Below are 15,506 nucleotides of genomic sequence, written 5' to 3'. Positions count from 1 at the left end.
ATGCAGCACCCCCCTGCTGCATGAGGAGCTCGGGGCCCAAATGGCCGCTTGCGCTGCTTGCTCCTCCGTGGCGGCCCGGCTGAGCGGTGCAGAAGTCAGTCGAGCGCCAAGGCGGGAGGGGCAGTGATGTACATGGCCAGGGGGCAGAGCCCGGCCGTGTATGTCACCGCTTTGCCCCCCTTCACATCCTCCTTCGCCTCTTGCCATGGTGCTTGGCTGACTTCTGCACCGCTCAGCCGGGCCACTGTGGGGGAGCCCAAACAGCCGCTTGCTCTGCTTGCTCCCCTGCAAAAGCCTGGCTGAGCGGTGCAGAAGTCAGCCGAGCGCCATGGCGGGAGGCAAAGGGGGACGGGGCCTGGATGAGCTTGCATTCCTGACGGAGACAGAGGAGAGCGGAGAGAGAGGAAGGAGGGGGAGAAGAGAAAGAGAGAGCCGGAGAGATAGGCAGAAGGCGGAGGAGAGCTGAGGGGGAGGGCAGTAGCAGGAGGAGGAGGGAGAGAGAGAGAGAAGGAAACACGGAGCGAGAGACTGGAGGCTCAGGAGAAAAGACAGACATGGAGGAGAGACCTGAAAATCCTGTCTTTATGATGGGCTAATTGGCTAGTTTATTAATATTTACCTGACTGTACTGTTTATTGTTATCAGTCAAGGGGAAGGAAGGTTCTTACAGACTCATAGTGTGGACCCATCATTTATTCTCTCTGTGCCATATGAGGAAAACTGCTACAGTTGCCTTAATGACAATTCATCCATTCATACTTAGTCTGAATTAGGGTACTGGGTTACAGTGAACCATCTGAAAAATGGAGATAAAACTGTTTCACCGGGATGTAGTGAGGATTAACTAGCTAATATCTGAATAACATTTTGAAGATCCAAAGATGCACTTGTTGTGTTATTGCTATATATTTTGGGTGTACTTCTCTCACACCCTGTTGAGAAGAATATGGGCACTGTTCTTGTTCTGGTGGGGGATGTGTCGTTTTGTAGTAGAGCATTAACATGGAATTTCCCCAGGTCTGGGGCTTTGGAATCTTTCCCTCTTAACAGGGGCAGAGGATGAAAAAGAAGTCCAAACAAGTAAATCAAGATGTTCCCATCCTGCTCAAGAGGTAGAGTCCCCAGCCTTTGGAAGCAAAGGATTTTAAAATCCCTTTCCTTTTTGGGAGGATCTCCATGGTCCAGGCTCTCAAGCAGTTTCCCCATCGCTCCCTTTTTGTTGGGCACTTTGAGTTCCAGGCCTGCTCTTTCTGAATGCTATCTCAAACTGACCTAGGAGATGCCCAGGCTTGACAAACCTCACAGTAGATTGTCCCATCCTAGATGAGCTATTTAGCCCCTTTTATAACTTATATAGGGAGTTGCCTTTTAAGAGTTTAGTTTCAGGAGCATGAAATGAAATCTCTGAAGGTCATCGATTTCAACCTAATTCTGTTGTCAGTGCTGAGAAGATATGTAAGTCAGTAAGAGCTTCCAGAGAAGAGTGATGCTGTGCAGTAACACAAAAAAAATAAAAATAAAAAACTGAACTCGGTCCACAAACAGACTAACTATTTTTTCCCTATCTTATCAAACTGTAGGAGTGCCTGGTGCCATGCCAAATGCATCATGGGAAGGTAACCTAAGAGCTATCAAGTGGAGCGATATGGCGAGCTTTCATGGAGGTTGTCATGGTAATGTGTATATTTTTTTCCTTTTCCTATTCTTGCATTGAAATCTGAAAATTGGAGCTGGGTGGGAAATGGTTATTTTTTTTTCCTGTCCTACAAGCATTTGAGATTTCAGAAGCTTTTTTCTGTTTCAAAAGCTTTCATCAGCATGAAGAAGAAATTTTATGAAGTTAAAAACAGAAAGAAAAAAGTAGCAAAAAGAGACTAGCACCCCATAACAACTCAGTAGTCATAATACTTATGTAGAACATGGGAAACTTCTGTTTAGATGCTCCTCTGTTGTTCTCCCACAGCCCAAATGCGTGGTCTGACCAGCAGGATATTGGCTATTCTGCAATGGGTCTCACTATTTTTCCTGTTTGAGCTTATAAATAAAGATTTAAATGGATCAGGGACTGGATCCTGGGTCTCCCACAGCCTGAGTTACACAACCACTGAGCTATTCTGCAGTTGGGAGTGGTTGTACTCTCTCTTTCTCACTTTGAGAAATTCCTCCTTGTGCCTGAGAAACATTTCCCATTCATTTCATCAAAGCCAGTATGTTCCCATGGAAAGTTTGACAGATCTATGGTTTCTGACAAAATAAGTGCCATCAGAAAATTCCCAACCAGCTGTTAGTAACTGAGCAACTATATAATTATCCATATGAATCTTAACCCTTTTTAAAGTCTGCGCTAGAATCTTTTTTCCTCCAGTTAAAATAATCCTAAATTCTACTTTGTAGCCAATTCCTATACAGGTGCATGGGTAAGTAAGATATTCAAGGAACAGCCCGCATTTTAGCTGTTATGTTCATTAGTGCAATCTGTGCATGAGTCTAAGCTCTTGGTTAAAAGTAGTAGCCACTTCCAAATGAGTAAAAGTGACAAGGAGTCCTATAGCACCATATAGACTAACAGATGTATTGGAGCATAAGCTTTCGTGGACAAAGACCCACTTTGTCAGATTCATGCATGCAAAATGTTAGTTATTGCTCGTGTCTTGACATACATATACATTTGCAGCAATCCTGCATTTGTACTTCAGAGTAGGTCAGGGTGGGCAATAACTTTTTGCTGGGGACCACTTCAGAAATTTTTGAAGTGGCCTTGGGCCACTCCATAAGGGATGGGGCCTCAAGCAGAAGGGGCGGGGGCAGGATACTTCCTTGCTTCCCCACTCACAGACCATGACTGGTGTGTGTGCGTGTGTGCGTGTGTGCGTGTGTGCGTGTGTGCGTGTGTGCGTGTGTGTGTGTGTGTGTGTGTGTGTGTGAAAGTGCCTTCCCTGCCCCCCGAAGTTTCTCCCTAGGCACTCATGTCCCTGGCAGTGGGAGGAGACTTCACGCTTTCCCCTTTCTGCCCTCAGGCCAATCAGGGCCTGGGGGCAGGGGAAAGTGCATGAAGTTTCCTCCTGCCCTGTCATGAGCACGTAGCATTTCTAAGCACAGCACACTCCTTGCAGGGTGGGGGCAGGGCAGAGGAAACTGTATGCTCATCCCGCCCCCAGGGTAATCAGGAGCATGTGGCACTTCTAAACGCCGCACAGTCCTGGCAGGGAGGACGAAATTTCATGTGCTTCCCCCCAGGCCCTGATTAGCCTGGGGACGAGGGAGCAGCAGGGCCTCTGAGGGCCAGATCAACCCAGTTGGTGGACCGGATTTGGCCCGCTGAGGCCCTTTTGCCCATCACTGGACTGGATGAAATAGGGATCATGATTTATGGCAGAGCAAAGAGACTCCAGAGCCCTAGGATTCTGTCCTCGGTTGAGTCACAAGTATGTATGGAAAGTTTAATTTGTTGCTAGAATAGACCTAGTCATAGTAAGACTGATCAAGTTAGTATGATGAAACTGGAAGTGTAGTTATGGCAGTATGAACAGCAGGACAGGCTCGCTGCTTCAAATACAATCCCATTGAAACCATACTGTACACATTTGGATGCTAGCCCCTCCCATTGTTTGTGCTGCTATGGCTACACTTCTGTTTTTAACACCCTCACTTGATCAAATCATATCTTCCAGCAACTGCATACACATGTTCACAGACTCACTGTATATCTGAGGTCTTCACTTGACTTCCATATGTCACCACATGTAAAAAAAAGTAAGAATTATTTCATTTTACACCAAATGTTTCTTCTGAACCGAGCCTCTTAAGTAGATGAGCTAAGGAACGTAGAAGAGCATCTACCATTTAGCAAATTAAGACAGGGTTTAATTGGCAACTGGATCACAATAGTTTTGTGCCAATGTAATTCCACATAAATTAATGGAATTACATCAGTTTAAAACTGGAGTAACTCAGTAGAAAACTTAAGTCCTGGAATTATAGAAATTAGATGGGGGGAAAATTACAGAATCATCCAGTCCTTGTCACTGGCAGAGTGAAATTACTTTTTCTGCAGTGGTTTGTTTGGGCCCGTTTTCAATATCTCAAGATGATGTTTTATTCTCAATGGGCACATCTACACAGCAGGGCGCAAAAGTCAGCTTATGGAACTTAAGCTACATCAATCGTGTTGCTGAAATCGAAATAGCTTCATTTGGCTTTTGGCGCTGTCTTCACATCAGGAAGCTGAAGGAAGAACACTCTTCCTTCAACTTCCTTTACTCCTTGTGAAATGAGGGTTACAGGAGTTGGAGTAAGTGCTCCAGATCACCATTATTTTGTAATAATGGCTTGCTGTGTAGACATGCTCTTTGTTATTTCGGAATAACGTCAGGTATTCCAAAATAACACTGCGGTATAGACATGCCCATAGATTTCATTATTTGGATATTTTGCTTCATGGCATCCTAGATTAGTTATTTCTTAATTTCCTTCTACCACTCATATTTATTACTCCCTATTCTACTTCTGAATTTAGTCAGTAGTGAATAGAGATCTGGTGTAAATGGGCTTCACTCCACTGAAATTAATGGCTTTATTACATGGATGAATTTGACTCATTATCTCTTTCCCACATAATGCTCTATGTCCTTGATGTAGTTTTTGTTGTCTTTTCCTTTTACAGGCCATTACGTCAGAGGCATTTGTATATATGGAACAGGTGATCTAAAGTGGCTGTTTAAGTCTCCAAACATGTTTGCTAATAAGTTTGAACTCAAAACATACCCACTCACTGTAGAATGCTTGGAACTGAGGCTTCGAGAGAGAGCGCTGAACCAGAGTGAGATTCAGGTGAAACCAAGTTGGTACTTTTAAATTCATTTGGAATGGAAACAGAACTTCAGCTGCAGTGGCTCTGGAAGAATAGCCACCTTGAAAGACTTTTTGTTCAGAATTTAATTACGGGTACTTTGAATGCAGATTGTACAATTCTGGAGATACCAGAGAGGAAGCTGAGGAAATGGTTCTGTTGGGTTCACAGATGGTATTTAAGGCTAGACTGGTTGCACATTTGGTGTTTGTGGCTTGACTGCATCATTGCTGACTTGCACCAGGCAATAATGTTGTCTGGGATGAAAATAATTGCCAGAACTCACTGATACTCCAAGGTCCTTGGTAAGGTGAGAGGATGGCTTTGGGTCCGCAGAAGTGATGAGGCCTCCAGTGGAAGGGGCAGAGCTGGGGCCAGACTCTTTCTGTCATCCTAGCCCTTTATGCAGTGGCCAGGAGCACTAGGGTGTTGGCGGCGGCAGCAGCAGCAGCAGCTGGGGCCTTGGAGCTCCAGCAGTAATTTGAAGGTCCCCAGGCAGCGGCATTAAAGCACTGTTGTGGCAGCACTTTAATGTCAGCTGAGTACAGGCTGGTACCATTGGACAGTTTTTACCAGTATGCTGCACTGGCCCATACCAACCTACATTCACCTCTGAAGTATCACTATCATGTTACATTTAAAATCATGCATCCCTAAAATATCATATAGCAACATTAAGTTCAGATCATATTAATGAGGAATAGTTACCCTTCTTTGAAGGAAACAGCCACCATGAACAAGGTCTTAAAGAGAAATCCTGGTACACAGTTTGAGGTCTCCATACATACAGAAACCAGAGTCATTGACCAAAAAAATCCCATACCACATTTGGCACAAGAATAGCATTTGTGACTTTTGACTCCCTAAACAGAAAGTAAGAGGCAAAGGGGAAGCAGCCGGAATGCTTCCAGATCTGCTGGCTCTTCTCCAAAGTACTTTGGTGGCAGAGGGAAAAGAGAACTGGGAGGTAATCATTTTCCTACTGGTAACACTGAGCTTTGAGTAACTCAATCTTATACTTAAAACATGCTAATAGTCTCCCTGAATTTTGTTTTCCTAGACTAGTGTTTCTCAAAGTGGTCCACAGACCCACTCTGAAAAAGCTGCTACCGGGCTGCTCTGGTTTGTTTGCTTATCAGCTTCACAGCCATGGAGCCTCATTGTTCCTCTTGGCTGCGGTTTGCTGTTTGAAGCCAAGGGGAACTGCAGGAAGCAGCAGACTCCAGAGTAGTCCAGTAGCAGCTTTCTCAGAGTGGGTCCAAATACTGCCCTAGACTATATTTACTTAGCACAGAAAATCACTTTCAGTTGTTACACTATATTAAGATTTTTTCCCCCTATATGACAGCCACTAGAGGCTGAGAGATAAATAAGCATGTTTAACCTTGGAACTACACTCACAGGGCCTGATCCAAAGCTCCCTGAAAACACCTGAAAGTCTCAATAGACCAGCCAGGACATTGCCAAGTATGCAGCAAACAACCAAAACAACAGTAACCCTACACCTAGAACTTTAAACGTGATGGAACATATGTATATTTTTCACCCCGATGTTCTCCACTCTTAGAGGAACCCCCTTATTTTTTCTGGAAAAGTAAAAACCAAAGCAAAACCACACAATAAAACTACAGTTGTAGGCACCTCTTCCTTTACTTGTGGAAGGTGGTATATATGCCAGATTTTGGGCACATAGTACTAATAGAAGGCATTTCAGACTGTACCATCACAAAGGCATTCAAATAGACTGTTTTCAGGGTAGACACTAGGATTGAATTCCTGTTAAACTTTGCTTATGGAAGAGTCTCCTGACCACAAAGGTGGCATAGACAAGCAAACTAAACAGTAGAAAGAGACAGGGAAGAAGAATCATTTTTCAAAATTAACTACAGGTTGGACCTCTCTTGTCCAACACCCTTGAGACCTGACTGGTCCCAGATGAGGGAATTTGCCAGACAATGTGAGATCCCCTGACACCAGCCCCTCAACCCTTTGTGCCTCCCGGCTGCCAGCTTCTTCAGACTTATCTGAGCTGTCTGCAGGCCACCCCTGGTTTTCCTGCTGGCCAGTCAGGCAGCTCCAGCACCACTGCCAAACAGAAAGTTGCCTGGTCGGGTTGCCTCAGCCTCAACCCTGCTGCTGGGTGGCATGTGGCCCCAGCGGTGCTGATTCTGCCAGGCTGCCATGGCTGGCTTCCCCGTCTGGGCTGCAGCAGGCAGCCCCACTCACACTGCTGCCTTCTGGGCTGCTGCGGCCCCGCTGCTTCCCAAGTTGACATGGCCTGGGCAGGCTTCCCCTCCACCCAGCCCCACTGCCAAGTGGCAGACAGTCCCGATTGCACTCCACTCAGGCTTCTGCAGCCCCACTGCTAGTAGATTCTTAGGGTTAAACTGGACTCCCAGCTGCTGGCTCGCCAGCCCTGGGGCTCTCGTGCAGGAACATCCGTGGGCATGCCAGACCATGGATGTTGCCGGAGAGGAGAATCCTGGAATTGGGAGATGCAACCGGTAGTAGTTTCTGGGGTAGGGAGACTTTACCTTTAGCTATCCAATTTGGGACTCTTTAAAGGGGCCTGGTATTTTAGAAGGCTTGAGCTCAGCTCTTTTCAGCAATGAGGTGCCTTTAAGGTGTCTAATGTTGGGCATCCAGAAATGGAGACACACAAAGCTGATACTAACTTGAAAATTTAGGCCAAGATTTAAAGATGGAAAGGGATCTTGGCAACCTAATCAGAATAGTGGAAGTACCACAGTGTGTGATGAGGGTAAGATGAGAAATTGACTATTCCAGGCTGAGAATCAAAGGCAATTAACGGACAATAAAACCCACCAGAGCAGAAGTGTAGCAAACCCAGCAATTTAAGAGACCAACAACAGAATATTTTACATAGAATTCTCTTAAAATAAGCAGGGCCCAGTGGATACAGTCTTGAAAGATCTTGTATTTTCCCGTTTGAGTAAAGCGATACACTATAGGGTTATGAACACTTAGCTACTCAAACCACATCTGTATGTTGATAATTAATTCTGGTGGCCTATGTACTTGACACAGTCCAACTCCTGTTAATGTCTCTCCCTTGAATGGTAGTTAAGGTTATATTTTCATGGAAATAAATTATTTAGTTTCCATTATGTGTGGACTTGTTTTGGGCCTCTGGTGCCAGGAGGTAATCACTGTATTATTTTAAAGGAAGATAATTACATTTAAACACAACTTGTAGCTAAAACAAAATTAAACATAACCAAATAAAAAGACAGAAGGAAGTAACATTGCGTATTGTTACGGGAGTATCCAGTCCTGGGTGCCACATTTCAGGACAGAGAACATTGAAACCTTTTGTGTTGGACATAAATTAATATTTTATTTTATTTAAAATGAAGTTTGATTAAACTAACATGTGAAAGTTAAAGTGCTTAATCTGTTTAATAATTTAAATTAAATCAGTCTTCCTAGCTGCAGCACTAGCAAAATGTCTCGGGTGTAATTATGCAATTAACGGTGAGTTTCTATTAGCAACTGATGGTCCAGAGAAAGGTTTACATTGAGCCAGATGGTCCATGGGCCAAAAAGTTTGAGAACCACTAGACTAGGTGCATCAATAACTTGTAAATCTGTACCTAGAAGCCCAAGCCTCATTGACTTAATGATGCAGAGGCCCCCGAAGCTCATTGAAAATGGAAATTAGGTTCTTAAGTCACTTAGGCACATCTAAAGATTTTACCCTTCCTCCGTTCCTCACACTAAGGAACTTGTCTATACCACATACAGACGTAGAGCCAGCTACATGATCTCCTTGGGAAGTTTTATGCCAATATTAACTGGTTAAAAATTGTGCTGTAATTATCTTCCTTCTCACCTTGCTCCCCGCTCTATTTCAGCGATCAGATATACAAAACATACATAGGAAATAGACAGATGGCAGAGTCATTCACCTTCTTTTTAGCTCTATCAAGAGGAAGCAGTGAGGCAGACAGGTCACTGTGGGGAGCAAATGGCAGTCCGAGGGAGCCCTGCATTCCACTGTGTGTGGGTAACTGATGCTTGCTCATACCTTGCTTTCCCTCAGTTTTCCTTTAAGATAATTCCTGATGCACTGAATCAGTTTGTACATCTGGAAGGGGTACTGTGGACTCGTGATGTGTGTTAATACATTTATCCTTAAAAGGAAAGCATAAAAGACACCTAGTTCTCTTCTGTTGTAAAATGTAGTAGTTGAGGTTACAATGGTACAGCATCTAAGCTTGCACGTACAATGCTTCCTAATACTTTTTTTCAGATCAAGAAATCTCTCCCCATATAATTATTTAAACTATATACTTTATACAACACTTCTTTCCATGCTTTGAATTTGCAATCTAAGATATGTTGTTACTACTTTAGCACCAACTAAATGTAAGAAACTATTCAGTTGTCAAAGGCCTGATCCAGAGTTCTTTTCAGTCACTGGGAGGACCCCGTTCACTTCCTTGGGCTTTGTATTAGGCCTCAGATGGCAGAGTCACTAGTCCTCACTACCTGTATTCTTCTGAGCTCAATATGTGCTGCATAGCAGAACTATGACTGATTGAGCTTTCATGACAAAGTGTCATACCCAGGAATCTCAATTTCTTGTACTTTGTACCTATGCAACTTCTGATGCCACCAAGGGGCTATTTGAAGTGGTATGTAGTCAGACAGGGAAATGGCAAAACTTTTGCTTAAATGCATTTATTTCAGTAGTACCAAAATGTCCCCCTTCTAGAAACAGAAAAAGTCTCCTTTCTGCTCTGGGTATGTGTGTGACATCAGAAGTGCACATAAGTGAACAATAATAAAAAAAAGACAAGCCTACGTTCAGTTTAGCCTCCTGTAACTGCACAAGGCAGCTATCTGAATGACTTTCAGACATCCTCCATCATGTGTTTTTCAACTTTACATTTTAATTTTTTGTATTTCCAAGCCAAATAATGAACACATCTAGCCCCCCTGGTACTTTCATAAGCTGCCCTTAGCTCCAGTCACCTTCAGGCCCACCGATTGGGGAGGTGGGGGGATGTGGTAAGGGACCAGTTGCACCAGGGCCCAGTGATTCAGAGGTAGAGCACCATGTCACACCCATGCAGCTCTGAGGACTAGAAGGGCCCAGTGCCATGGCCCTGGAGGTATTGGGGGCTGGCTTCCCCTGGCCCTGCCCCTTTTGGGGTGCAGAGCTGCTCCTCCCACACCTTGTCCGGGGGCCCATGAAAACTGTACACCCTCCTGTTTACCTTTTACTATTAAATTATTGTTGGAGGGTTAGTAATCCATACTTTACATATGTAAAGCCTAATTCTTTTGAGCAAAGGTTACTGCCTCAGAGATTTTCATTGTGTGGGACTACCACAGTGAAGTTCTATAGCTGCTGTTACAATATAAATATTCAGGCCTGCCTATAAAGTAGGGATGCTAAGTCATTTAATAAGGTAACCGTGTAACTGCTAAAAACACATACACTAAATATACCAGGAGTCATCCATTAGTCTGATGGGGCCTTCGGAGGCAATATACCACAAGGATTAGGACCCTTCTTGGATGGAAGGTCCTGTTTGTTCACTGGATCAGAAAGAAAGCTCTGAGTGAGTTTAAACTTAACCTTGTTTATATCAAAACCTGTTCCATTGTTAGTTAAGTCTCTGGAAAACTCAGTTTAAACCGGTATGTGCAAGCCTCCCGGGGGCATTATGTTTCTGAAGATCTTTACAACCTAAATGATTTGCCTTAATCAGTCCCCACTGGTTTTGGTTCCTGAAGGAGCTATGGTAACCCTCCTCCTGGGCATTGCATACACTCCTTGGCCTGTAGTGTTGCATAACCCCCCAAAATATTGCCTGTGGTTGCAATATGGTCTGTCAAGCATGGAGCTAGAGTTCTAGCATGACCCAGGATGGTTCCCATTTTCAAGAACAATTTTCATCTACAAATTAATTATAGGTCATTAGGTAGCTAACTGCTGCATCTGACTAAGTTTTATTTCAATCCCAAGCACTATTATTCATAACTGCAATTTATCTGGGGTGGGGTACAAAAATACAGGTCAAAATTGGGCCCACAAGAGAGATCCATATTCTGGATAGCTCAATACTAACCCCCCCCCCCCCCCCCCCGCACACACACACACAATTAGCAGAACTGGTGGCATAAAACTAGGGCTCTGCAGAATACTCCCAAGTCTTTTCCATCAGAGGTTTGCTGAGTTAGAGCTCAATTGCAGACACTGGAGTGTTTCCCAATTGGTTTAACATCTCTTTGTAGCAGTGGATTTAGGGAAGGTGCTGGTTCCTAAATGTCTGATCTCTCTCTCCTGTACAGTTATCAGTGTATTGAGTGAACCCAATCACTGGGTCCCATATGCTTCCAAATTAACTGGGCTTGCATATACTCCAATCACTGTTTTTAGCAGTGGAGCCTTAAGATACACTCCTGAGCTCAGAGCTTATCTGACATCTTTGAGTTGGGAGCAGGGAAGTGGGGCCACTGTTCTCCAACTACCTTATTCCTAGAAACTTGAGTGTCTGAGATTTCCCTTGACCCTTAGTTGCATAGATAGTCCCCTAGAGATCCTTATATGCATGGAGGGAAAGCAAAGAACATAGACCTCACAAAGACCTTTTTAAAACGTGGTGATTTTGCAAGTACTTGAGAGTTAGAGGCCTTTTTAAACAACTTGTGTGCTGCAGGACCTCACATCAAATTCAGCCTTGGCTTATGCTGGAGGAACTAGAACTCTATGATCAAGGACCTCCAAGGGCCACCACTAAATTAGCAACGCAAGCATTTCACGTTGTTGGTGCCAGGATTTATCTTAAGAGTGGGATATAAAAGTAAGATTGTGACAACTTGCAAAGGTTAATAGCGTCAGAACATTTTAGGTAGGGTGTTAAGCCTCTCACTTGCCCAAATGGAAATCAAGTCAAATGGATAAAAGCAGCTGTTCCCATTGACATAGGGAAATAGATCAGAACCTTCCGGCCAGGTCTAGAATCTGCATCTTCCAGGGTGAGGAGCAGCAGTTTAAATAAAGACACAATGAGCCAGGGAAGAAGAGAAGGACCACAGGCAGCTGAATCTGTCTGCTCTCAGCTGTCCTGTGAACCTGAACAAAATGCGCTCCTACTATCTTGTACATGCATAGATTCTTCCACCCAGTGCAATCTCTTGTATGTGCTGGAGCCACCAAGACACCTGAGTCTGCAGTTCCCTCTAATGTGGGTGTGCTAAGTGTAGACCAGTGTTTTTTATACTTTTTAAGACCGAGAAACACCAAACAATAATTTTTTTTCGTGAGGAACACCAAGGATTTTTTTGTTGAGCAAAAAAAAGTTGGGGGGAAGGTTATTGAGCAAAAATAAAGGGCGGCCATTTTTAACTCTGTTGTTCTCCGCGGCATACCTCCAACTGCCTCACAGCGCGCCAGTGTGCCCCAGAACACAGTTTAAGAAACATTGGTGTAAGTGGTGAGGGGCATCTCTTCTCCCTTGCTGCAAATGCCCTGATTCACTCTTCTGCTTGAGGAAACAGCGGAGTTTGACAAGCTTAGAGTGCTGTCCCAGTCAGTCCTGACAATGACATAGCACCTGGCAGTGACAGAAGGAGATAGACTTCCAGGGGTAAGGCCACTGGAGACTTGCTGCACAACAGCATCTCTCAGCTGGTTTCCCTAGGAGGCAACTGAGAGGTAGCAGGTAAGGTTCTGAGGCACTTGAAAGTGCGGTTATAGTCAAAAGCAAAGAAGCAAACTGCCAACTCCCCTCCAGACACACATTTGAATGAGTCCCCTAGTGGTAACAGCAACCAAAGGGGGTGTAGAAATGTCTGTCAGTGGCTGGCATCACCACAGCAAAGAAGAGGATTTCCTTACAGAAGATAGAAACCAGGATGGCAGGATTATAATTGGATGAGATATCTGGGTTAGTTTAATCACATCTATGCATCTTTTTCTCCTCTAAAGATTAATATTAATGGAAAATATTGAAGTTGTAAGCATGCGCTCATGTAAATTACAAAACTGTCTTGTGAATTAAAAGCTCATGAAAACAGTATCATTTTACACAATGGTGAATGCTCCTTTTAGCCTGGTTAGTCAGTGTCTGCCGCACATCTTGCATAATGCGGCTTGCTTTTACTTTTAAAATAATGGGTAATTGCCTTGTATAATTTTTGGTGTATTGAATTGTAAAATTAGCACACGAATTTGTGCATTCTCACTATCACTGTGCATATGCACGTTTGTTTTTATGGCTCACAAAGCCATTGCTGTATGTGTTTCATTTCAGCATCATCTCAGTGCACACCTGGGCATCTCTAGGGTAACCTGAGATGGGTGAGCTGTGGGTGGAATCATACTGCCAACTCTTCAGCACCTCTAGATGTGAGTAATAATGAAAATGTAGAAGGGTTCTCTTTGTGAATGATGTTAAATGAGAACCACTTATGCTGCATATAATGTTAAAGGGCTTTGTCAGAGTTCTCCCACAAGAGCATCAGTCAGGGATTTCATTCATATGGATGACTTACAGAATGCCAGAGTGAGTGCTGTATAGTTTCTTTTGTTCCTGTGAATGTACACTGTAAAGCTGAGAACTAGAATGAGCTTTATTCAGCAGGCACTGTTTGAAATACCAGTGTAAAATAACTTCAGAAATCTTCTGGAGTAAATGTTTGTTTTTTTCAAAGACTCTGACATAAAGCAACTAAGTGTTGGGAAAGGTTACCCACATAGTTCTTTCCTTTTTTCTTCACTCAGCATGCTAAAAAAGTGTTTGGGGTTTAATGCTGTGACCTGAAGAATCTTTTGTTACTTATAATAACTTGTCACATTAGAAAAATGCTCTTCCTTATCTCTTCCTCACACCTGAAAAAAACTATCAACTTTTTAAAATACAGGTCAAATTATGTCCCCTCAAAGACAATTGAAAACAAAATCCCTAATTTTAGAAGAAATAAAAGGAACATTCAGTAGTCCTGTCATCCACTTATTCATAGGAACATAAGAACGGCCATAGTAGGTCAGACCAACAGTCCATCCAGCCCAGTATCATAACCAGCTGCCCCAGAGGGAGGGAACACAACAGGTAATCCTCACGTGATCCCTCCCCTGTCATCCATTTCTAGACAAATAGAGGTTAGGGACACCATTCCTACCCATCCTGGCTAATAGCCATTGATGGACCTAACTTCCATGAATCTATCTAGTTCTTTTTTGAACCCTGTTAAAGTCCTAGTCTTCACCACATTCTCTGGCAAAGAATTCCAGAGATTGACTGTGTTCTGAGTGAATCAAACCTTTTTTTTTTAAACGTGCTGCCTATTTATTTCTTTGATAACCCCCAGTTCTTATATTGTGTGAATAAGTAAATAACTTTTCCTTATTCGCTTTTTCCACACCAGTCATGATTTTATAGGCCTCTAGTATATCCCCCCTTAGTCTCCTCTTTTCTAAGCTGAAAAGTCCAAGTCTTTTTAATCTCTCTTCAGATGGGACCCATTCCAAACCCCCAATCATTTTTGTTGTTCTTTTCTGAACCTTTTCCAATGCCAATATATCTTTTTTGAGATGAGGGGACCACATCTGTACACAGTATTCAAGATGTGGGCGTACCATGATTTAATATAGAGGCTATAAGATATTTTCCATCTTATTCTCTATCCCTTTTTAAAATTATTCCTAACATTCTATTTGCTTTTTTGACTGCCGCTGCATATTGAGTGGATGTTTTCAGAGAACTGTCCAGAATGACTCCAAGATCTCTCTCTGGAGTAGCTATAGCCAAATTAGTCCCTATCATATTGTATGTATAGTTGGGATTATTTTTTCCAATGTCCATTACTTTACATTTATCAACATCAAGTTTGCCCCTTTCTCTAGATCATTTATAAATAAGTTGAATAGGATTGGTCCCAGGACAGACCCTTGGGAGACTCCACTAATTACCTCTCTCTACTCTGAAAAATTATCATTTATTCCTACCCTTTATTTCCTGTCTTTTAACCAGTTATCAATCCATGAAAGAACCTTTCCTTTTATCCCATGACAACTGACTTTATTTAAGAGACTTTGGTGAGGGACCTTGTCAAAGACTTTCTGGAAATCTAAGTACACTATATCCACTGTGTCCCCCTTATCTACATGTTTATTGAGCCCCTCAAAGAACACTAGTAGATTAGTAAGGCATGATTTCCCTTTACAGAAACCATCTTGACTTTCCCCCAACAAATTATGTTCATCCATGTGTCTGACAATTTTATTCTTTGCTATAGTTTCAACTAATTTTCCCGGTACTGATGTTAGACTTACCAGTCTGTAATTGCCAGGATCACCTCTAGAGCCCTTTTAAAATATTGGCATCATGTTAGCTATCTTCCAGTTATTAGGTTTGGAATCTGATTTAAAGGATAGGTTACAAACCATAGTTAATAGTTCTGCAATTTCACATTTGAGTTCTTTCAGAACTCTTGAGTGGATGCCATCTGGCCCCGGTGACTTGGTACTGTTAAGTTTATCAATTTGTTCCAAAATCTCCTCTAATGACACCTTAGTCTTGGATAATTCCTCAGTTTTTTCACCTAAAAAGTATGGCTCAGGTTTGGGAATCTCCCCAATATCCTCAGCCATGAAGACTGAAGCAAAGAATTCATTTAGCTT

At 43.0% G+C, this 15,506-nt stretch overlaps 1 protein-coding gene across 4 annotated transcripts in view; it reads left to right on the top strand.

Annotated features, from left to right (window-relative positions):
- The window catches only part of GCNT2 (glucosaminyl (N-acetyl) transferase 2 (I blood group)), a 75,577-nt gene extending 67,322 nt beyond the window's left edge, over nucleotides 1-8,255 (top strand). For 3 of the 4 annotated variants that reach the window (XM_075921270.1, XM_075921271.1, XM_006138830.4), the window contains 2 exons: nucleotides 1,581-1,673; nucleotides 4,664-8,255. In XM_075921270.1, the coding sequence (XP_075777385.1) occupies nucleotides 1,581-1,673; nucleotides 4,664-4,854 (284 nt within the window). In that variant the 3' untranslated portion in view covers nucleotides 4,855-8,255. The remainder of the gene's footprint in view (nucleotides 1-1,580; nucleotides 1,674-4,663) is intronic. The other variant, XR_012901651.1, reaches the window with a different exon arrangement.
- The last annotated feature ends 7,251 nt before the right edge of the window (nucleotides 8,256-15,506 follow it).

This window comes from Pelodiscus sinensis, chromosome 2 (genome assembly GCF_049634645.1).
Source record: "Pelodiscus sinensis isolate JC-2024 chromosome 2, ASM4963464v1, whole genome shotgun sequence".
In the NCBI taxonomy this organism is placed as follows: Eukaryota; Metazoa; Chordata; order Testudines; family Trionychidae; genus Pelodiscus; species Pelodiscus sinensis.
The sequence above is the reverse complement of the archived record's forward strand: the minus strand, read 5'-3'. Positions and strand labels throughout refer to the sequence as shown.